Source organism: Bactrocera tryoni, chromosome 3 (assembly GCF_016617805.1).
Source record: "Bactrocera tryoni isolate S06 chromosome 3, CSIRO_BtryS06_freeze2, whole genome shotgun sequence".
Taxonomy (NCBI): domain Eukaryota; kingdom Metazoa; phylum Arthropoda; class Insecta; order Diptera; family Tephritidae; genus Bactrocera; species Bactrocera tryoni.
In genome coordinates this window covers 81,797,014-81,820,364 of record NC_052501.1, presented here as the reverse complement: position 1 = coordinate 81,820,364, position 23,351 = coordinate 81,797,014, and the positions used below count along the sequence as shown (strand labels likewise).

Below are 23,351 nucleotides of genomic sequence, written 5' to 3'. Positions count from 1 at the left end.
AAAAAAAGCCTGGGTGCAGCTTCCTTCTGCAATTTTTTTCGTAAAATTTAGTGTTTCTGACGTTTTTTGTTAGTCGGTTAACGCACTTTTAGTGATTTTCAACATAACCTTTGTATGGGAGGTGGGCGAGGTTATTATCCGATTTCTTCCATTTTTGAACTGTATATGGAAATGCCTGAAGGAAACGACTCCATAGAGTTTGGTTGACATAGCTATAGTAGTTTCCGAGATATGTACAAAAAACTTAGTAGGGGGCGGGGCCACGCCCACTTTTCCAAAAACATTACGTCAAAATATGCCCCTCCCTAATACGATCCTTTGTGCCAAGTTTCACTTTAATATCTTTCTTTATGGCTTAGTTATGACACTTTATAGGTTTTCGGTTTCCGCCATTTTGTGGGCGTGGCAGTGGGCCGATTTTGCCCATCTTCGAACTTAACCTTCTTATGGAACCAAGGAATACGTGTATCAAGTTTCATCATGATATCTCAATTTTTACTCAAGTTACAGCTTGCACGGACGGACGGACGGACAGACAGACATCCGGATTTCAACTCTACTCGTCACCCTGATCACTTTGGTATATATAACCCTATATCTGACTCTTTTAGTTTTAGGACTTACAAACAACCGTTATGTGAACAAAACTATAATACTCTCCTTAGCAACTTTGTTGCGAGAGTATAATAATTTCTTAGAGTTATGAAAACTGGTTCGCTTAACTTTTTATAATATTTTTATCTTTTTTCATTGCTTCTATATTAAAATAAAGGAAACGATTTGGAAACAAAAAAAATCACATCGTGATTGATAAAAATTTGCATTTTCCATTTATTGGCAAAGACTTGATTGCTCTATGAAAAAAGTTTAATAAATTTCTATTATTTTTTCTAAAAGATATTTGAAAATTAGTACAAAACCTTAAAAATAAAGAAATCCTTAAATATTCAGGATGTACATATGTATGAATGTATATGCATTTAATCCTTATTGCTAGTGTATTGTATATTCCACAAAACAACTGTTATACTGTTATCCTTTTCTTTCTCACATTATATATTTGTTTAAGGACTCTTGTCACCTAACCCACCCTTTAAGCGAAAAAAGGATAACGGTCCTCGGTAGTATAGTGGTCAGTATCCCCGCCTGTCACGCGGGAGACCGGGGTTCGATTCCCCGCCGGGGAGGTAACCTTTATTTTGGTTAGACACACTTTTATTTGAAAATTACAAGGAAATAAATTTTATTTATATAGAGCGGGTTATTTAACATAACTCATAAGATATAACCAAAATCAATGTTTTCGTTTTATATTTTACAGAAAAGAATTTAGAAAATTATTAAGAAGTTATTATAGTTTACTTTTTGGTAGTGTCTACTGTTAAGCCAATATAAAAATAGCTTGAGAAGATTTTCTTGCTATTTGCATATTTTAATCTGGAATGGAACTTTTCAAAAAATTTTATAAAATAAATATTAAAAACTTCAAGTTTTATGAATTTTTTTTTTTTAATTTTACATATGTACATACATATGTATATGTGACATGTATGGCTATAAGGATATTTGACAAATAAAAATAAAATCTTCAATTTACAAGTAATATTGTTTTATACACATATAAATAAATAAATATATTACATTCACACCTCTTAATTAAACACACAATTACGCCCAACACAATTGACAAGTGAGTGAAAAATTATTGAAATAACAACATTTTTCCCGCTGTCCATTTAGTGTCATTTTAATGGTAATTTTCCGCCACCCAAGCAAGCTTCGCGCATGTGGGCACTGAAGACAGCAAAACTCAAAAGTTAATAGCGAAGAACATAAATCGCAAGTTATGCTGAAAAAATCATACAAGAGTTGTAAAACAAGTTTCAGGACGACTGAAAAATGAGCCGACAATATGTGTGCGCGTGTTTGTGCTGGAGATTGCGGGCAGCAAAAACAGACAATAACATGTTCATTATTTTCACCTATGAAATGGAAGGTAGTAATGTCAGCGCGCACAGTATAAGCAGAGAGTGGGAACATTAAAGTGAAAACAAATTAAGCGTTTGCAACGATACGCATGGCGCCTGCATATAATGCGCATTAATCAATCCACGAAACTGAAGTGCGAGACAAGCACACCCCTAACGGGTCACAAACCAAAGTTCAATAAGTCTTTAGTGAAATGTGACAGCCAAATTTGCAGTTGATTGCGTTACGCCTGCGCAAACGCGCCTCACCTTCGCTAGCTGGCCTAACCTGTATGTCATATAATTTACAAACAAATTTTCCAGGATACATTTGAAAGTTTTCCGCTTTTAGTTTTAATTGGTTTTTTTGTTTTTTATTTTCACAAAATTTTTAAAATTCAATTCATTAATAATAAATATGTAATCATTTTCTATTTGCCATTTCTGCTTACAGTGACATCTCCGCGTATTATCAGCAACGTTACGCGCCCACCGCACAGCAGCAACAGCCACAGTTGGCGGCGCAACATAAACTCAATCACACACATCATCGACCGCCACATAATCGTTTAAACGGTTATCCAATGGCACCGAGCGTCTGTCAAAATTCACCGAAATTAACGGCAGCCGCTGCGCATAGCGCCACCATGACCAGCACAACGATGATAGGGGGTGCAGGAGGTGGTGGTGTTGGCGCCGCCACAACCATCTCCGCGCCATCAATCACACAGAAGAGCAATTATGGTGGCAGTAGCATTAACGGCTCCATGGCTTCATACAAAATGTCAAGTTCGGAGAATAGCTGGTCGCAGCCTGTTTTCAACAAGGTGTGTACAAATGCAGATTCTTTATTTCTAGGCTATACACTTTTCATTATATTTACCGTAAACCAAATGCTTAAGTGTTGACCAGTGAAAAGCTAATATTAGTCAGGCACATTTGAATTATAGCGGTGGAGATTTCTTTAACATTTAGCAGTATGCTGTTAAAAACACAATCAGTTACAGCTGTTATTTAACAGATTTTAACAATAAGAGTGAGAAAAAATAAACGTGGGAGCTGTTAGTTAAAATGCCGTCTGGATGGCAGTGGTGGTTATAACATGCACTATGTAAAAATATAATAGCACTCCCGTATTGTCTAGTGGTTAGGATATCCGGCTCTCACCCGGAAGGCCCGGGTTCGATTCCCGGTACGGGAAATATATATTTTTAAATTTCAATTATTTTATAAATTAATTGTTTTAAATATTTTTTTAAACAATAATTCTTAATATTGACAAAATACGAAAAGACTTTTCCACTAACAATAATAGTAGTAATGAGGGTTTTACATCATGTCATGTCATGTCATGTCAAATCAGTTAATTCATTATAATAATACGAAATAAAGCTTAAATAATTAGTATTCGTCGAATGACCGTTGTTAGATATTACAGCTGCTCATCTCCTAGGCATGGAGTCCACCAAACGCTTGCATTTCTCGAGAGTAATGACCATCCACGTCTTCTTCAAAACACTCCTTCTTCACAACACTCCTACAGCTTCTTTGACCTGTGCACGAAGATTCTGAATTGGATTAAGGTCCGGTGACTGAGCCGGCCTACCCATAACCTCAAATCCATTTAGAACAAACCACTTTTTTGCCCACCTGCTGGTAAGGTTGCGGTCGTTAACTTGTTGATAGACCCATTTCAACAGCATTTCCCATTTAGCATGTGGTATATAGTCGACTCCACTATTCTAATAAACAGTTTGGCATCCCTGTTTCCTTTAATCCAATATAACGCACCTGTACCACAGTTAGAGAAGACCATACATTGATTTTGGCACCTCAATGTCTTATCGTCCGTAAAACATATTTAGGATCAAATGAAGCGTTTACTGACTTCCGTACATACTGTCAGTATCCAAAAGGGCTAAATAAAACATATTTTTTTTCTTCGGACCACAATGTTTTACACCATTTTTCGACTGCCCAATGCAGCTGCTCTTCAGCAAATTGAACTTGGTTCTTAAACACAAGCCGGGTTTTAGCTGTTATCAACTTTCTTCTTATTGTGCAAGCAGTAACACTAAGATTTAACTCATCTTTAATTTTTTTTTGCATAATATAACTTTTCTCGGGCCAAATCCACAACTTTCCTCAACTGTGTCCGCGAAAGAGCTTCTTTTCGTCCCCTTGTTTCGGGATTTGGTTTCCATTTTTTTGCAATCATTTTGGCAGAACATCTGAACAAATCTTCGATAAACTTGTAAGATTTTCCTTCAACAATTTTTAATGAGAAAATATGTTTTAAAATTTAAAGAGCGATGTGTTTTGAACTTATAAAAATATTATGTATTGTAATTCCAAACTCTTATGGACTGATAATTTTAAAATTATTAATACTTTTTTAAAATTTATTTTTTTGAGTTATTCTAAAGATAATTATAATTAGAAGATTTTCAAATTTTTAATTATTAAAATAACAAAAAAAAATTAAATTTTCCCGTACCGGGAATCGAACCCGGGCCTTCCGGGTGAGAGCCGGATATCCTAACCACTAGACAATACGGGAGTGTTAACTTAGCAGTGTCGAATGACAAATGTCCAATAATTCATAATTTATTTAGCTAACTCAGGGCAATTTTCTCAATTCTGTTTGGCAGTTTCTATCAGTTAAGCTTTAATTAAAAAAAAGGTTGTTTACAACAAGAAGGAGTATTGGCTAAGTTAACCAGAACTTAACGGACAGATGGCTGCTAACCAAACTTTGAGAAAACGTTGCTTAGTTAGATTGGTTAGCTAATGATAAGGACAAAACAAAGAAATCATTATAACTAATAGGCACAAGACGTAACATTCAAGCCTAAAAATTATCATTTTGCTCCTCGCAAAGTTCAAATATATTTTCGATATGAGAAAAACTGAAATACATCTACATTTGTGAGTATTTTCTTTTTTTGACGTCTTAAAAAGTTCTTAATCTATATTTGAGACCAATTCTGTTTTTATCTTTAACTCAATATTCAAGATTATTTATCTTAAAAAAATTTTAAAAAAGAAACGAAAAAAATTTCACTTATCTCCCCGACGGGGAATTGAACCCCGGTCTCCCGCGTGACAGGCGGGGATACTGACCACTATACTATCGAGGATGTTATACTCCTTCTGCACAAAGCATGCTTTCCGCCCCGCGCTTATATTTTCACCACATCAATTTCAAGTAACAGTGTTATGCATATAACAGAAAATGCGACTAGTCTGCAAAATCCATGCTAAAATTACATTACATTAATTTTTAATAATTATTATTTGATTTGAATATAATTCTTATCTCCACAGGAAAACCAACGACCTCCAGTTTATAATCCCGAGGACTACGTGCAATCGTTGAAAAAATTTGGCAAACGACAGAGTGGTCAAAATGTGCGTTCTATATACGATAACAACAACGAAACTACAGCTAAAGAAGAAAACAGCCACAAATCGTCGACTTTACCACATAAACATGCAGAATACAAGTAAATATTCTAATATACATATATTCAATTTTTTATGAATTATTATTTATGACTATAAATTTGTTTGATTACATATGTTACGAAAATCATTTTCACATATATTATTATCTGTCTCACGCTTAGAAGTCCCATACCGGCAGCGCCTGAAAGTGAAGGCGAGATGTCCTTACGACAGTTTGCCTCAGTCACCGATTTACTCATAAAACTGCGCGCGGATTTACGCGTCTCTTTTCCAAGGTAGCATACCTTAATTATTTTTTTTTTATAAATTTCCTGTAAACATTTTTTTGCCTCACAGCTTTGTGCAGGAATTTGTGGCCACACCTTCCGACGGCATAAGTCTACTGCTCGAAGTGCTCCGCGCTATACAACTCTCGCAGTCGAGCAATGCCGCTGTGCCACCGAATCAGATGACCGCCACAATGCCACGAAATCCGCAATCGTACCAAAGGCGCGCTTTACTTGACGAACTAGCTTGTCTGTAAGTCAACTAACTAATTATTTCCTCTCTCCTCGTTTTATAGATTCTGGTTAAACGTTTTCGATATTTATGTATTTTCTTCTTTTCTTAGACAATGTCTCAGCATTTGCTGCTCCCGTTCATTGGATGCGACCGCGCGTTTGGGCACAACGCCTGTCGGCTTGATGCCTTTGGCTTCCTCGGCGACTGGTCAGGGTATACGTGCGCGCATTTTGGCCATGCAATTAATGTCTGCCGCGTGCGATAAAACGGCGTTGGGTCATGGTTCACAAAAATCAGTCACAGCCGGTCACACGGCCGTCTCGGAGGCTATGTCGACTTTGCGTTTGCGCTGCAGTGAGCCCGTACGTTTTCGCCTGCTTGTGGGCATGCTGAACAGTGGCGGTGGTTCAGGAGAACTGCAAGCTGTGGGCGTCAAGTAAGTTTGGAATGAAAGCAAATTTTACTTATTATTTTGAAAAATCATCGTTCTAATTATTGGAAATAATACCGTTTTTCTATATAAAATTTATTTCCCAGATTTATAAATTCCTTTCTGGAGAGTTCTGAAAATCTACAGCAACGTTTATATCTACAAGCGGAACTATTCCAGGCCGGTTTTGAGCCAGGTTGTCTAGCAAAGGTGAGGCAGGCTTTAGACCATTCCTTCATAAACAATTTTATAATAAAATAAATTTCCTTAGACTATATCACCCGCCTCATCTTGGGTGGAAAATTTGCGTAACGAGATCAAACGCTTCCACGAATTGTATGTGGATGTTGACAAAATGATCACGCAAGCGCGTGAGGCCGACCGCGTGCGAAGTCAAATGGTGATACTGGAGCGACGAGTGCAGGTAAGCAGAACCCACTTAAGCCCATATAAATTCAGGTTTATCTTACTATCAACAACATCTTTAATCTGTTTTAGATTCTACACGAGGAGAAAACAGTTCTAACGTCAATGGAACGTCGTTTGCAAGAACGTTGTGCCGAATTACAGCGCGAAATCTTCCGCCTGCAAGGTGCTCAGAATGAAAACACCTTCAAGTCCCTGGATAAACAACCAGTGGCATTACCACGTCATGTGCCGCCCGGTAAAAATGAGAGTGAACATGAGGATGAAGGTATCAGCAGTTCAGAGACGGGTCCCTCCCTTAGTCCAGTGCCCATATTGGTTTTGCCGCAGAAATCCAGCGCTTCCCTGATAGCCAAGCAGCATCACAAAAACAAATCCAAATCACCGAATAACTCAACGGGAGATAGTGGCGCTGCCACCGGCACAGCTACCACCATTGAGGACGTCATGCAAGAGCTGGATCAGGTCGTTAGCGAGGCAGAGAAACAGATAACAACACAACAACTGCAGCAACAAAAACACCAAATCAAGCAGCAATTCAGTCAAACCAAAGTTGCAAAGGAAAAGGATATTGTGCCGGTCAATATAGTGCCACAGCCACCGCGCAAATCGCGTTCGCTCGCACATCTCGTCTCTCAGGCAGACGGTTCCGAGTTGGATGGCTCCGAATATGGCATGCTGATGTTACAGAATCATGGTGATCCTGGCGCCGCTGAACGCGTTACAGCATTGCAAACATTTTTCGATGAAACCGACTATGATATGCCCGAAATAGACAAGCCATATAGCATAGAATCACCAGATATACCGGAGGTGAGCGCAAACACCACCGCCTATAATGCGAGCACCACACGTGAGCTACTCGACGTTATAATGGATGCGCGTCACAGTGATGACGATCCAACAATGAAGGCTTTCCGCGAGGCGAGCAACCAACACCAACATCAGCACCAGCACCAGCATCACCATCACAACAATAATGCTGCCATCAAACGCCAAAGCATGTCAGTAGCGGCACCACCACCGCCACCGCTACTAGCGAAGAAACCACAAGCGCCGGCGCAACATTTCAACGGTGTCTTCTTTATGACCGGCATGAACACGCCACAAAAGTACCCCAAACCAGATGTGACGGCCGCATTGCAAGCACGACGCGTCACCAAGAATGTTGAGCGCCTAGAGGCGGCATTCGCTTCAACCGGCCCTGAAACGCTTTTGGATGGCAGCAGCGCAATGTCGCCGGCAGCGCAACAGGTGGTGCGTGAAAAATCGCGCAGCAATCAACAGATTTATTTTGGCAGTAATCCAGCGTTGCGTTTAAGTTGCGGCAGTAGCGCTGGAGGCGGCGGCGCTGGCGTTAGTGGCAATAATGTGACCGTGCTGATACAGCATAGCAATGCGGCACAGCCCACGCCACAGCCGGGCGGCAGTGCGACAGCGATAACGATGCGCTCGCGCTCCTGTACGCAAGGCTCAAAGGTGACGGATACGCCATCGGGATTGTACTGATTATGGTGAAAAAAAATGTGGTGAAATGCGTGTGGTGTGTTAAATGGTAGTTTAATATTTAATTGCCGGCATTTACTAGTGCATAATGTTGAGTTAGAGTCATTGAAGTCGATCACGATTTCCTCTTACGTTTTAGCATATTATTTGAGTAATTTGTATAAAAAAATTCAGTAATTCGAAAATCTTACATTATACTTTAAGCACAAACAAATTAGTTTATAAAAAATTTTCTTTAAAAAATAGTGAGTTAGTCAAATCCATAAAATTATATTTATATATTTGAATATAAAATTAAATTATTTAAAAATTTAAATTATTTAGGGATTTAGGTATAGTCTATAAATGCTAGATTTTATGTAGTTTCGACTTTATAAGTTTAGTTTTAGTTGTTTGGAAGCGTTTTTTTTTTGTTTTAAGTGTAAAGCAAGTAACTAAGAGGACAGAACCCAAACAAGATTATTGGAATTTGGTACTTTTTCATTTAGGAAAATTATTATAATCAATCATTATTTGTTAAAAAAAATGTATCCTAATTATTTTCTTTTAAATAATGTAGTGTTTTCATGAAATATTTTAATTAATATAGTTTAATTTCAAAAAGAAATTTTTGCTGAAAAAATTTGCTAAATTCAAACAAAATGGAAAAAAAACTATACATAAAATCGTTATCTAAACGAAAAAGGTTAAAAAGGTTTATTTAATTAATTTTTGGCCGAAAAAAATTTGCAAAATTGTTGGGTTCGATAAAAATTAAAAATATTTATATATGTACATATATGTATGTATATATTAAAAAATTGTTAATTGAAGAAAAAATTTAAAAGTGTTTTATTTAATTAACAATTGTATGATTTTGTAATTCTTCCATAGCATAAGTGATAAAAAAGTCACAAAAAAAACAAGAAAGAAAAATAATAAATAAAAAATTATGAATATAAAAAATAATTAATATAAAAATAATTGAAAATGTAAAACTTTTATTTAATTATTTTTTTTTATTTGTAATTAATATAAAAATAATCAAATATGTAATATTTTTATTTAAAAATATATATTTTTTTATTTTTTGATTATTTTCATAATAGTAATTTTTTTGTTTCTATTTTTATTTATTTAATTTTTTGTTTTTAGATTTGTTTTTATTTTTTTGATTATTATATTTAAATTTTAATTTTTATTAAGAATAAAATAATTTTTATAAATATTTTTTTAATTTCATAATAATTATTTTTTCTTTATAGATTTATTTATTTCTGTTTTTATTTGTAGTAATAAAATATTAAAAATTAAAACATAATATTTTATTTAAAAAATATAAAAAATAATTAACATAAAAAGATCAAAGATATTTTATTTTTATTCAAATTTAATTTTTTATTAAAAATACAATATTTTTATTTTTTTAATATTTTTATAATAATTATTATTTGATTTCTTATATTTTTCTTTATATATTTATTTATTCCTTTTTTTGTTTTTAGTTATAATAACCAGCCTCTATTTTTTATAGTTATTTTTTTATTAATATATATTTTTTTTTATTTTCTGTATTTTTTATGGCACTTAAAACCTTAATATTTCATATTTAAGACTCAACCCAATAAAAAATAATGATTTTGTTATACTTTTAAAGTATCATAATTTTTAATTGTTACAAATTTCTATAAAAAAAAAACACTTTTGTAAATAAAATGATATTTACGTAATAAAACAATATTTAAAGAAATTTCATTTAGCTAATTTTTATACATACATATATAATTAGGTATTTGTAAAAATTCTATCCGCTCGTAGAGTTTTTAATAAGTACAATTCTTTAAAGTATAAAAAATAGAGTTTTAACTTATGCTATTTTTGTTTTCAGTGGACTTATGCGCTTAATCTTATTTGCTGTATATATTAGACAGGTTAACTGTATATAAGTTCACTGTATGAATCTAAAACCGAAATATACAAATTAATTTTAATAATTATTAAGTATAAGTGAATTTAAATTGATTAAAACTAATTAATAAATAATATAACTTAAAACAATACTTTTGTTTTTGTTATGAAATGGTTATTTACTGGATATATTGGACAGCGGAAGCTGAAAATATGATGTAGTGAATCGTAAATAATAAAAAACTCAACTTCCAATTTTTTTGATTTTTTACTAAACTTTCGTTACTCATTCTCGTCATTTTGCTGTGTTCTCAGCTGAAGTTATTTTAACATTTTTTTAATTTTAATCCATTGTGCAATAACATAGATTACATCTCCTAACTGTCAATAAAGTAGACTTGTTATAAATAGCTTCAGCATTAGTCCCTTGCATTTGTTTTACCGTTATATGTGGTTTATTTGCACAATTGCATCGCTGCCTTTCTATTATTTAATAATTAAGTGGATTTCATTGATTGACGAATCGTAACAATCGCATATTGTTCACTCATTTAGTGCAAATGCTTTGTCCACATATCAATTTGTTTATAGCGAGACGACCCTGAGCGCACGAAGTCACGTGCACGTTTTTAGCAATTTATTTTCGTTTTAAATCGATTATAAAAGCATTTTGATTGATTTGTATTATTTAGCAAACACAGGGTGAGACAATGAAGAATTCTAGAGAATGAACAACAATGTTGGGCTGTTTCTCACCAGTGATATGTTGCTTAAGGTGCGTTTGTGCGCTTTGGTTAGTTATGAGTGGTTTTGGTGTGAATTTTATGAATATAGTATATGTTTTCTAAATACTAGCTGCATACAATTTTTAGTTGTTAGAGAGATCATGAAAAAATTAGTAAGCATATGAAATCAAATTTAATGAGTTAAAGAAGGCTCACGCCATTTCAAAGCGTGTTAAGGGGTAACATGGATTTACGGGTTTCAAAAAATCGATATTTTTTATTACCTAATTAAATTTTACAACACCTCTAGAATATTGTCCTAAATTTTCAAGTTGATCCGAGTAAAAGTTTCGGAGCTACAGCCTTGAGAACTTGTCCGCTCGAGGCTAGCTGAGCTAAGTGCGCCGTCTTTAAACACATTTTTCTCGAAACTGTGTTTTTGAGGTCGATTGGCAAGTTTTTACGACAACTACTCAACCGATCTTCATAAAATTTTACACAGGTCCTTGCTATACAGTTCTTGAAGACTTGGACGAAGGATTTTTTCTTCGGCTACAACTATTTGAAAAAACCAAATGTCGCGAAATTTTCGCTGAAATTTTTAATTTTTTGTAAAAATGTCTGCCAAAAATCCAATTTTCAGATTTTGTTTTCCTTCGTCCAAGTTATAAGTTAAGGTTTTAACTAAAACACATATTTTGTTTTTCATTTTAGATAATCCTGTAAGGAGGAGGGGTTACCGGAAATGGCGTTGCTATGGCCGAGTTAAATTTTTAAATTTCTTTGTTGATAGTGTATGTTTGAACCAATAAAAGTTCTAATAAAATATTTTATATGAGAAAAATTGTTTAGAAAAAATGCTTTTTTTTTACCCGAGGAAGCCCACGTAACTATTCCTATCAAAAAAAATTATTGAAAAAAATATAAAAAACCGTAATCTGATATATTAAAAGCAGTTTCTGCATCAAAAATTTCCATCAAGATAAAAAATCCGTTATCTGACTGATCAATTTAGCTTTTGTAAGCAGTTGATCTGACAAGGTGTTCCGTCAATATTATTCTTTTTTGTGCTCATTATGTATTTATATGCGTTTTTGTCTCTTAATAACAGCTTTTCTAGCTTTTCTTTACAGCTGCCAAACATTATAACAGTTTCGATTGCATGCGACAAAATTGCATGACAGTTCGTTATGAAAAACAGTTGCACCATTATTATTTTCCGCACACCTCGCTGAATCTACATGCCTTTAGGTTTATTGCAACAACATTTAATTGGATAACAGTTGCATTTCGTATGTCATAAATGAAGATATTTGTATGTAGATACATACATCTATATGTATGCACATATGTATACATGACTTGAAAACTAAAGTAATAAGAAGTAATTAAAAAAAACAAGAAAAAAAATTTTATTTATCACAAAATTACATAAAATAGATATAAAAATAGTTAATAAGTAAAAATAAAATAAAACGAAGTCAATTGTCAAATTGTTGCGGCGGTGTGTAAGACCCACTTTTGTGTAGAAATTCGACATGGTGAATTGTTTGGCGAATGCAGAACGAAAAATGCGATTAGCAAACAAAAGTGACAGAATAGATTAAAAAGTAAGCCAAAAATGAGGGCCGATTACGTCGCACAGTGTTTACTCAAGCAAAAGCAAATAGCATTTGAATAGAAACAAGGAATTGACTTTACAGCAAATTTAAAAAAGCATAAAAAAATGCTAAAGATTGGTGGACTACACAAGTATCTAATTAATCACATGTCGACAATTGGATTTGGAACTACGAAAATCTTCTATGCTGCCTAAAGTGCAAGGTAGCGTAACAGTTGCTTTTAACCTTAAAACCGTTTAAAATACGGTTTACTAAACCATTATCCACTAGCGACATCGTTTTTGCGCCTTCAGTCGTCGCAAATTTATTTTTACTTGCATATGTCGATGTCTGAGTGTCTGTACATATACTTTCTAAGCATTTTAAATTACAAGAAGCACATTTTTTACTCAGCGGATATGTACTTTTGCAGCACCTGTCTGACGGAAGTGAACAATCTGGTGAAGAAATATGGAATATCTTCAGTGACAAGGCTTGAACTAATGAAAAAATAATATTTCCAGTGCAGATTATTTGGCCTTTATGACAGACCAGTGGCGAGTGTTTTTTATACATATGTTTTTAAATAAGCCAATTCTTTTCTTTGACTGCCATGCAGGTAACGAAACAATCGATTTATTGAAGGATAGTTTTTGGTGAGAGCAATATCTCAGGTTGTGAGCCTGTGGCACGGTCACCAAGATCGTGCGATTGAACACCGCTGGCCTAGTGTTTGTGGAGTTATGTGAAGATGCTTGTCTACGCAGATAGGCTCGAGACGATTGACGAATTGGAAGAGAATATGACGGCGTTATTCCTGTCATACATTCCCAAATTGCTACAAAAAGCAATTCGAAAATTGGGACTCTCGCTTGGAATACATTCGAGGCACCATTCTTCCGCCCCTTACTTCTCCCTTATGAACCTGTGTGAAACGTAGCATAACTTCAGGGGCAATGCATTAAACATTTGAGGATATACATATTTCCATTGTAGAATGCCAGTTTTTTGCGGGCGCCTGCTGCTAGAGGGTTTCACTAAAAGCTGTTTTTTCCAAGTCGATAAGGTTTCTATGTATAAATGCGACAAATTAAACATAAGTAGCGAATGACCTCATTTGCATTTTGCGCTCTATTTTGTTTCTCAAATTTCTTAAGTGTAAGAACTTGTCAAATGATTTATTGACAATATGAATATTGTTGGCTGAAACGTGAAGACACATTTTGTATTCGTCACGATTGTTTCACTATTCACATTGAATTTATGAATATATCCTCTTTCGTGTTGTTGCAATACATACGAGTTTAAGAGGAAAATTGTGTTAACATTTAGGGATAATAGATAAACAGATTGATCTATAAATTACTATATGCATAAACTTATTTTCATGTTACTTTTGTTTACTTTGCTTTTAGAGTTGAAAATTTTTAAAAACACAATGATTTACTTAAAAATTTATTGAAGAGTACACCTTACAGTGTATATATGTATGTATTATAAATAACTTCTTGGTAGGAAAATTGTCCCGACGAATTCCGACTAAAGCAACGCGAATATAACGCCATGTTTGGTTGGTTGGTTGAATAGGGAGACCGGAACGCAACGGCCGCACTTAATCGCATTGTACTCCCCGTTGGTAACTGATTTAAGTCTTATTCAACAACTCAGAGGATTTGATGAATAACCTTATTCTATTTCACACCAGCTGCCCAATGCCCCTTAGTTGTAGTATTGGGATCCGTAAAATATTTCTCTTTTCCTCCGGCTGAAGGCATTGGCTTTCTCATAGGTAATGCAATATGCCGAATCCACTTTTCCCATTTTCTGAAGGTGGAATCTTAAAGTAGGTACCCTGTGATGACCTCCACAATGTTGCCAAGCTGCCTTTTGTCTAGGAGTATGTGCTTTTTGGTCTAAAGTGATGATCCATCAATACTACCCTAAAGTAATTTAGCGCCATATGTCATTTTACAAAGTTACTGAAACTATTTTAAGATTAGAGAAAGCTACAGTATGTTGGAAACGATGTAATAATGATTGTTTCATTGGAGACCCTAGAATATATATATGTATATACAAATTTAAATGATCAGCATGATGAGCTGAGTCTATGTAGTCACATCCGTCTATCTGCATGTTTTTATATACGCGAATTAAGCATTGAGATTTTGAGATATCGGTCTGAAATTTAACACGCGTGCTTTTCTCCCCAAGAATTTGTTCATTTCTTGGAATCGTCGATATAAGACCATTGTAAGACATAACTACTATACAAACTAATTAATAGAACTCAAGTCATATATTTTCATGAAATTTGACATAGATTACTGTCCAAGGTAACCCTACAATAATCGAAGAAATGGTTGAGATCGAACTTCTTCTAGCCGTAGCTACATTCAAACTGACCAATCAAAATTGAGATAAATATCTTGTTATACCCCTTTGTGTTATAAGAAATGCAACTGTGTATTAAGGGGTTACATGGGTTTACGGGTTTCAAAAACTCGATTTTTTTTATATTCTTATTAAATTCTACAATATCCCTAGACTATGGTTCTACATTTTCAAATATATCCGAGTAATAGTTTCGGCGATACAGCCTTGAGAACTTGTGCGCTCGTGGCGAGCTGGCTAAGTGCGTCTTTAAACGCTTTTTTCTCGAAACTGTGTGTTTGAAGTCGGTTGGCAAGATTTCTCGAGAACTACGGAACCGATCTCCCTGAAATTCCACACAGGTCTTTGAGATACAATTCTTCAAGACTTGGACGAAGGATTTTTTTTTGGAAAAAAATCAAATTTTCAGTTTTTTCCTTCGTCCAAGTTCTGAGATAATATTTAAATAATTGTAGAAAATTGTTTGCTGATTTGTTGGAATCTCCCTTATCACCTTACATTAATGCTTTATTCGACAGTTAACCAGTTAACTTAATTTCCAACAATGCAACTTAATTCCTACATTTTTATGCATATTTGTTGTTATAAAGGCATATTTTATTTTTCTTTTTTTATTCCGTAAAATGTGATGTTGAGGTCACTGTGCCTGCAGACACTTGCATACAAGTCATATTAATGCGAGTGGCCATACGAATTGCTTGCCGATAATCTACTTAGGATCAATAAACGCAAACCATCGTCTATTTGTTTGGCTTTATTTTATTGCTCCGCATAGTTGTTATTGTTGTTGTTGCTAATATGTTTTATTTTTAGTTTATTGCCACAGACGTTTTGGAGGGTGGTGGATTACAGGCTTTTTTGTTCATGGCATTAACTAATTTTGTTCGATATGTGTACACATTTACATACATACATACATGCATATGTACATGGAAACGTATGTTTTTGTTATATTTGTTAATTTGTGTGGTTGCGTTTTTTACTTTTCTTATAATTTGTAGTGTTTGCAGCGTAGCAGTGACTGCTTTTCTAGCGTGTTTTATTGCAACTTACGGTTGTTAGCTTACGTTTTATATACTTAATTGTTTGCTGTTTTTTTTACTTTTATTGCTTTAGCACTTTGCAGTTTGTAATTTTTTCTGACTTTTTATTGGTATTTTTTGTTTTTTATATTTTACTTTTTTTATATTTTTTTTTATTTTTTTTTTTATTTTTTTTTTCATTTTTGCCTTGCATTATTTAGATTTGTTGTTTTTGCTTTCGCACTCGATTTCATTGCATTGACAGATTGCGCTACTGTTTGGCGGCATTCGCGGCAATAGCGCTGTGACAGTTGCTCGTGGCGCCTCAGACGGTGCGATACAAAAACCGGCGATTTCTTCCCATTAAACTTCACCTGTTCGTGGCAAGCGTTTTTTGTTTTTGTGCTTTTGCAACCAGTATTCGAGCGGAAGCAGAGAGTGGAAGTGCGAGAGTGCATGTGTGCGGATTGTCTTGTGTTTATTTGATTGCTTGCCTTTTATTGTTTCACGCGTTGCGACGTGGTTTCTAATACTACAAAATATTATTATTTTTATCAAAATCCAAAAGTGCAAAATATTGCGCTAGCAACGTGATAAGAAATTTACGAAAGAAATTGAGCCGATAATTGCCTTGGACCGTGAGCTGAGTAATAAAGAGAGAGAGAAACCGCCGCGGGGAAAACATTTAGCTTGTCAAATATACTTATCGTTCTAACACTTGAATTTTATTTGGTAAGTCGCCAAATAACGTTTGCATTTTTCAAATTTTCAGTAGCCAAATTGAAAAAAAAAATTTAAAAAAGTCGAAAAATTGAAGGAAACTTGTATTTAAATTATACCGATTTTTATAACTTTCGGGTTTTAGATCTACGAAAAACCATTGAGTTTTGCGCAGTCCTCCAAAAAAGTTGTTTTATATTATTCCAAAAATTTATTCTAAGAAATTGTTTCTTCTAGCTGCAAATATGTAGAACCATTAAACAAATTTTCCACCTCGTAGTAGTGTTGTTGTTGTTGTAGGTACTAATGTTAATTAGAATTTATGAGATTTACAAGTATTCATTATTTCCTTTATCTCCGACCCAGGGCATAGCGAGAGTTGGAACGTAAAAATTAGTCACGTAGCTTTCATTGAATGATGATTGTAACAGTATAATCCTTTTTAAATAAAAAGTTTAAATATAAGTGAAAATATTTCTCTTTCATTTCTAAACACGTTTACTTGCCTACATATTTGTATAAAATGCAACTCCTTAATTAAAAAAGTGGTGGCGGGAAATGAGCAAGTAAATCAATAAGGAAAAACGCAAAAAGTCGAAAAAGTGCATACACCTTAAAGCAAGTTGAAACTATTCAAGCATGAAACAAAATTAAAAACGAGAAATCAAATCAAAAGTGCTAAATTGGATTATGGAGTGTAAAAATTATTAGTCTTTGATTGGAAATTATGTGAATTTCAACTAAATAAACTGCTGAAAAGTGCAACGAAATTGTACTTAATGACGTATTGATTTGCTTATCGATTATTCACATGTATGGCATGGAATCGCCGCGCGGATAAGCAAAGCGACTTCGCCAACCTTCAATCTTCAACAATATTGTCAGACTTGGAGTAAAAAAAGGGTTTTCGAAAATCTACCGTATGACTTTTTCATGTGCCTTAAAATCGAACCTATGCTTTAAGGGACTACATAGGTTTCTTCATGTAAAAACAGCCTTTTTTCAAAATTTTTTTTCTCATATAAAAAATTAAATATTTTATTAGAATATTTTATTGTTACAAACGTAGACTATTAACAAAGATATCCTGAAATTTTTTGAAAAACAGTTTTTAACTCGGTCATTGCGACGCCATTTCCGGTGAACCCGAGGACCAAAAAATGCGCCCGCGTTGACAGTATAATTTCTTACAGGAACATCTAAAGTGAAAAAATACGTGTTTAAGTTAAAACTTTAACTTAGAACTTGGATGAAGTAAAAAAAACTAAAAATTGGATTTTTGGCAGACATTTTTACTAAAAAAGGAAAATTTCAGTGAAAATATTCCGACATTCTTTTTCAAATAGTTGTAATCGAAAAAAAATCCTTCGTTCTAGTCTTTAAGAGTTGTATCTCAAAGACCTGTGTAAAATTTCATGAAAATCGGTTGAGTAGTTCCCTTAAGCACATGAATTAAATACACAGAGGAAACTAGAAGTCATGTCCACCGAGTATGATATAAACAAAAAAAATATAATATAAAAACCAGCCTATAAACATACATAACTAAAAATAGTTCAACTTTATTGCGAAAATTCACGTTCTGTCTGAGCTTCGCTCAACTTATGGTCAACAAAATCGGCTTGATGTGCGGACTATTCGCAACACCATCACACATTTTGAGATCCAGCATTCTTTAATGGATAATATTCGACCGAATAGGTCACATCCAGCACGCAGTGAAGCAAATATAGCAACTGTAGCTGAAAGTGTGGTGGCGATTCGGCGCCGTTCGCAGCAACTCAGACTGGCATATGGAACAACTTGACACATTTTACGTCGAGATTTTAAATTGAAAGTGTACAACATACAGCTTGTGCTAGAACTGCAGCCGCTGACCTTCCCAAGTGACAACGCTTCGCTGTGTAGGCTCTTGAAAAGTTCCAAGAAGATCCAACGTTTTCTACGTTGCCAAATTTGGTTCAGCGCTGAGGCCCATTTCTGGCTCACTGGGTATGTAAAAAAGCAAACTTGCCACATTTAGGGTGAAAGGCAACCTGAAGAGATTCAAGAGCTGTCATTTCATTGATAAAAAACAATGTTGGGTGTAGTTTGTGGAATCATCGGTCTATATTTCTTCAAAAATGATGCCGGTTAGTACGTAACCGTCAATGGGGACCGCTATCGCGCCATGATAACCGACCATTTGATAACTGAAATTGAAGCTCGTAATCTCGGCGACATTTGGTTTCAACAAGACGGCGCCACTTCGCACACTTCGCATCAATCAATGGATTTATGGAGAGAACACTTCGGTGAGCAGATAATTTTACGCTTTGGACCGGTCGATTGGAACCACGACCCTGTGATATCACACCGTTTGACTTTTTCATGTGGAGATATATGAAGTTAAAGTCTAAATCTTCATCCCTTGTAAAATTGTATCTCAAGCGGTGAAGTAACTTTAAAGACATAAAAAAACAAAAAATTCTATACCGGCAATCCTGCTTCGATTCAGGCCTTGAAACAAAACGTGTCATTCGCCTGTTACCAGTGGAATTGCTCGAATGAGTCATCGATAATGAGACTCAACGGATGGATCATGTAAGACGTAGCCGGGGCCAATATTTGAAAGAGTTAATCTTCATACAATAAATGTCAAAGAATATTCGAATAAAGATTATTCGATTGATAATAAACATTCCATATTAAATTTGAAGTTTCTGTGTATTTTTTTCTTAAGTAGGGAACCTCGCATTGGATTACCTTTTACTAATATATTCAAAATTTTAAATTTGCAAAAGAAATCAAGTTCCATAAACCGTTTTTGTTTTATTTTGCCTGCCGAAAACGCCGCTCTTAATTAATTTTTATAATTTCGACTCGTTGTTGAATCATATACCTTTCCATGATGAAATGGCGAACCTTACTGAAGAGAAATTTCAAAAGAGCTGGGAATAATATGGCGTCCTTTGCTGTCCCTATCAGTCTACTTTTGTATTGTCCCTATTGAAAAACCCGTTAAAATATCCCTTTTACTTTAAATTCATTAAAAATTTCAGTCCGTCTTTCACGCTTCTTTGCTTACAAGTTCAATGATTTGCATGTTTCATATCTCCTTCCTTGTATGCAACTGATAATTGTGTTTAAATTATAAGAAAAAACTTTTCTTAAATAACATAATAATAAATTATAAATGATGCACATGAAGCATAGGCCAACCTGTTGACTTTCTTTAAGACAATACAAGCGCTGATATCAGATATCAAAAAAGCCATAAATCATACGACACTCAGGCTCAATTAATCTACTTATATACATACTATTTATATATATATATGTATATATACATATATATACATATGCATTTTATATATAAGATTGCCGAATGCATGCATAAAACGATTAAACCCTACTCAATAGCGATTGTAAAAGAAATCGCATAAAGTCTGGGAGCACAACACATACTCATTTTATTATTTATAATCCTTTCGCATAAAAATATACTATTATCTAAATCGCCTTTAGACAATTAACGGTGGTGTATTTAGATAACATTAGCAAAGCCAAATAGTTCACCCAGAAGTCAGTGCAGAAAGTAGCTTCGGTTTACCAACAACTACCAAAGTTGCTGCAAAATTATTTATTAAATTCACTTAAACGCTGCTCACTCAAAAAGGCATCTACTTTTAGGCGCACACTACCGCAACATCATCCACAAATGAATCCCATAAGCGACGATGCAGCGCCAATTCTACGACCGCTTGCGCCCACTTTACAGAAAATCGCCTGCGAAGAGCTGAATGAGGTGCCCAATCGTGTGGCGGACGATGTGCTGGCGCTGCGTCAATGGATACACAAACAACCGCATTTGTGTGCGCGCACCAATGATCAGTTTCTCGTCGGCTTTCTGCGCGGCTCCAAGAATAGTTTGGAGAAGGCGAAGCAGAAAATCGATCGTTACTACACATTGAAGGCGGCCTTGCCGGAGGTGTTCAATGAGCGACGACAGGTGGACGATCCGCTAGTGATGGAAATTGTACGCCTAGGGTAAGTATTAAAGCTGATTCTCATAATGATATATTAGCACTACAAACTTTCCATTTATAGCATCATCTTACAGATACCGCTGCCAGCAGACTACCATGGCCCCTGCATAACGATCATACGCGCATGCTCGTACGACACCACCAAATATAAATTCGCCGATATTATACGCGTCGGTTCGATGTTTGGCGAAATTATGACAATCGAGGATGACAATTCCACAGTTAGCGGCTATATTGAGATTATGGATATGTGTAATGTGAGTGGCCAGCATTTTCTACAATTGAAACCGGATTTGCTGCGCAAGTTCTCCACGTTCGCTGAGGAGGCAATGCCAATGCGTCAACGGGGCACACATTTTATTAATGTACCGTCGGCGTTCGAGAAGGGCTTCCGGACACTAAGCACTTTCTTTCCGGAGAAAATGCTCAGTCGGGTGCGTGTGCTTAAAGCGCATTATTTGTGTTTTGTAAATTATTTTAAAATACATTTTCTTACTTATTTCTGCACACAGATTTCAGTCAACTCCAATCCCGAAGCGTTGTTCGACTTCGTGCCACGCGAACATTTGCCGCAGGAGTATGGCGGTGAGAATGGCACCATAGCCGATATTGTGGAGCGCATGGAAGCGAAATTGTTGCGTTATCGCGACTACTTTTTGCTGGAACCGGAATTCGGCACTAATGAGAAGTTGCGCGAGGGCGCGCTCTATAATTATGAGAACATTTTCGGGCTGGAGGGTTCATTCCGTAAATTAGAAGTCGATTAGCCACAAGCTACTTTTATTCTTTTTTGTAGCTTTCCTTTGATATTTGCTGTTTTTACCTACTTAAAAAATATAAATTTATAATTCGTAGCGTTTATGATGGATATTTACAGTGATTGTCTGTATAAGTTATTGATATTTAAGTGAATTAAAGTAACAATCGTATCAAGATAAAAAAATGTAGAGCAGAATTGATCGACAAATTTAATAAAAAAAATTAGCAAAATTATAAAAAATGTATGTATTAGCTTAAAAAAATTATGAAATGTTTTCAATAAATGTAAATAAAATGTTTTTGAAAATTACTAAACAATATAAATTATAAGAAACAATTTTGCAATAGGTCGTTGTCTTATCGGGTGGAAAATTTTCTAATTTGAAAATGTTTATACTAAATTTATGCTCATATTTCTGTATAAGAAAAACAAGTTTTAATTGAAGGAAAGATATGTTAACAATTTGAAACATTTCCTCTAGACTCAGCATAATCGTTAAACCACCAACTAATAAGAAGTATTTTGAAAGACTACATCCGTAAGTATATAGTATAACAGGTCAAAGCAAAAGTCCCCGGCAGATCATAATAAAACACATTTTTTAGCAAAATTCGTTTTTCTTCAACATAGTTCCCTTCAAGGGTGATACACTGATTTTAGCGTCACTCCAACTTTTCGATACCATTTTTATAGTAGATTTGTCCTTCCAAATAGGTCTGAGTTTCGGCGACCACCTCTTCATTCGACGAAAATGAAGGCAGGCATTCTTTCGAGGCCTGAGAACAGAAAATAGTCGCTGAGAGCCAGATCTGAAGAATAAGGTGGGTGCAGAAGCAATTCGAAGCCCAATTCGTGGATTTTTGCCATTGTTTGCACTGACTTGTTACACTTCTTGGTGAAACAGCACGTTCTTTTTCTTCAAATGCGGCCTTTTTTCAACGATTTCATCCTTTAAAAGTTCCAATAACGCCATGTAATAGTTTATGTTGATGATGATCCATTTTTAAGGTAGCCAAAAAAAATTATTCAAAACGTCCCATAGCATCCCAAAATACAGACGTCCTAAACTTATCAAACGACTATTGTCTTTTTCAACGCTTTTATGAGGGTTCATCGTTAGGAGTTCACTCAGATGACAGTCGATTGGAGTTCGGAGTCAAATGATGGAGCTCTAGTTTATCCTTCGTCACATATTGTTGCAAAATCTCGGGTTTATTCAAACATCAACCTCTCCAAACACTGTTCCGAATCATCAACTCTTCGTTGTTTTTGGTCAAAAGTGAGCTCGCTCGGCAGCCACTTTGTACAGAGCTTTCTCATACCCAATATATTCGGGAATGATATGATGTACACGTTCAGCTGATATTTTTAGATTGTCTGCTATCTCGAACAACTTCACTTTACGGTCTTCCAAATTTATTTTGTGGAATTTTTTGATATTTTCGTCGGTAACAACCTCTTTAGGGCGTCCACTGCGTTCACCGTTTTCGGTGCTCATTTTGACTCGATCAAATTTAGCTAACCAGTTTTCAACGGTTGACTTCCCATATAAAGATTTTCCAGATAATAGTCAATAATGTTGATTAATCCAAATCTTTGCTTCAACAGTATCTTTCCCCCCCAAATACATTATTTTAGCATGTGACATCCCTTTTTATCCATTTTTTTACAATAACAAAATTCGCTTCACTCAAAATGATAAAATTCACAAAATAATGATCCGACAGCTGTCAAAATTATACACGCGCCTTTTGAAGGTTAGCGCCTAACTAAGCATCAAATGGTTTTAATTCTAGTGGCGTCATCTATACGTTAGGCCGCAAACTTTTCAACTAACTATATGTACATATATGTATATATATATGCGACCGGCGAATGTGCATGGTTAATGGAGATGTCCGCTTAATAGAGCGTCC

The 23,351-nt window shown here is 34.9% G+C and overlaps 2 protein-coding genes and 4 non-coding genes across 8 annotated transcripts in view; 4 read left to right on the top strand and 2 right to left on the bottom strand.

Annotated features, from left to right (window-relative positions):
• The window catches only part of LOC120772483, a 116,910-nt gene extending 108,362 nt beyond the window's left edge, over nucleotides 1-8,548 (top strand). For 2 of the 3 annotated variants that reach the window (XM_040101128.1, XM_040101130.1), the window contains 8 exons: nucleotides 2,422-2,794; nucleotides 5,295-5,473; nucleotides 5,597-5,710; nucleotides 5,772-5,954; nucleotides 6,046-6,372; nucleotides 6,474-6,576; nucleotides 6,638-6,790; nucleotides 6,865-8,301. In XM_040101128.1, the coding sequence (XP_039957062.1) occupies nucleotides 2,422-2,794; nucleotides 5,295-5,473; nucleotides 5,597-5,710; nucleotides 5,772-5,954; nucleotides 6,046-6,372; nucleotides 6,474-6,576; nucleotides 6,638-6,790; nucleotides 6,865-8,301 (2,869 nt within the window). Of the gene's footprint in view, nucleotides 1-2,421; nucleotides 2,795-5,294; nucleotides 5,474-5,596; nucleotides 5,711-5,771; nucleotides 5,955-6,045; nucleotides 6,373-6,473; nucleotides 6,577-6,637; nucleotides 6,791-6,864 lie in introns of all 3 variants that reach the window. The other variant, XM_040101129.1, reaches the window with a different exon arrangement.
• Trnad-guc lies at nucleotides 1,116-1,187 on the top strand. The gene has a single exon. It is a non-coding gene; the product is annotated as a tRNA-Asp (tRNA).
• Nucleotides 3,097-3,168, top strand: Trnae-cuc. Its single transcript has one exon. It is a non-coding gene; the product is annotated as a tRNA-Glu (tRNA).
• On the bottom strand, nucleotides 4,456-4,527 carry Trnae-cuc. Its single transcript has one exon. It is a non-coding gene; the product is annotated as a tRNA-Glu (tRNA).
• On the bottom strand, nucleotides 5,036-5,107 carry Trnad-guc. The gene has a single exon. It is a non-coding gene; the product is annotated as a tRNA-Asp (tRNA).
• Nucleotides 8,549-16,223: 7,675 nt separating the features above from the next.
• On the top strand, nucleotides 16,224-21,651 carry LOC120772487 (retinol-binding protein pinta). Its single transcript, XM_040101133.1, has 4 exons — nucleotides 16,224-16,659; nucleotides 20,320-20,676; nucleotides 20,737-21,109; nucleotides 21,188-21,651. The coding sequence occupies exons 2-4, from the start codon at nucleotides 20,348-20,350 to the stop codon at nucleotides 21,440-21,442; spliced, it is 957 nt and encodes a 318-aa protein (XP_039957067.1). The 5' UTR covers nucleotides 16,224-16,659; nucleotides 20,320-20,347; the 3' UTR covers nucleotides 21,443-21,651.
• The last annotated feature ends 1,700 nt before the right edge of the window (nucleotides 21,652-23,351 follow it).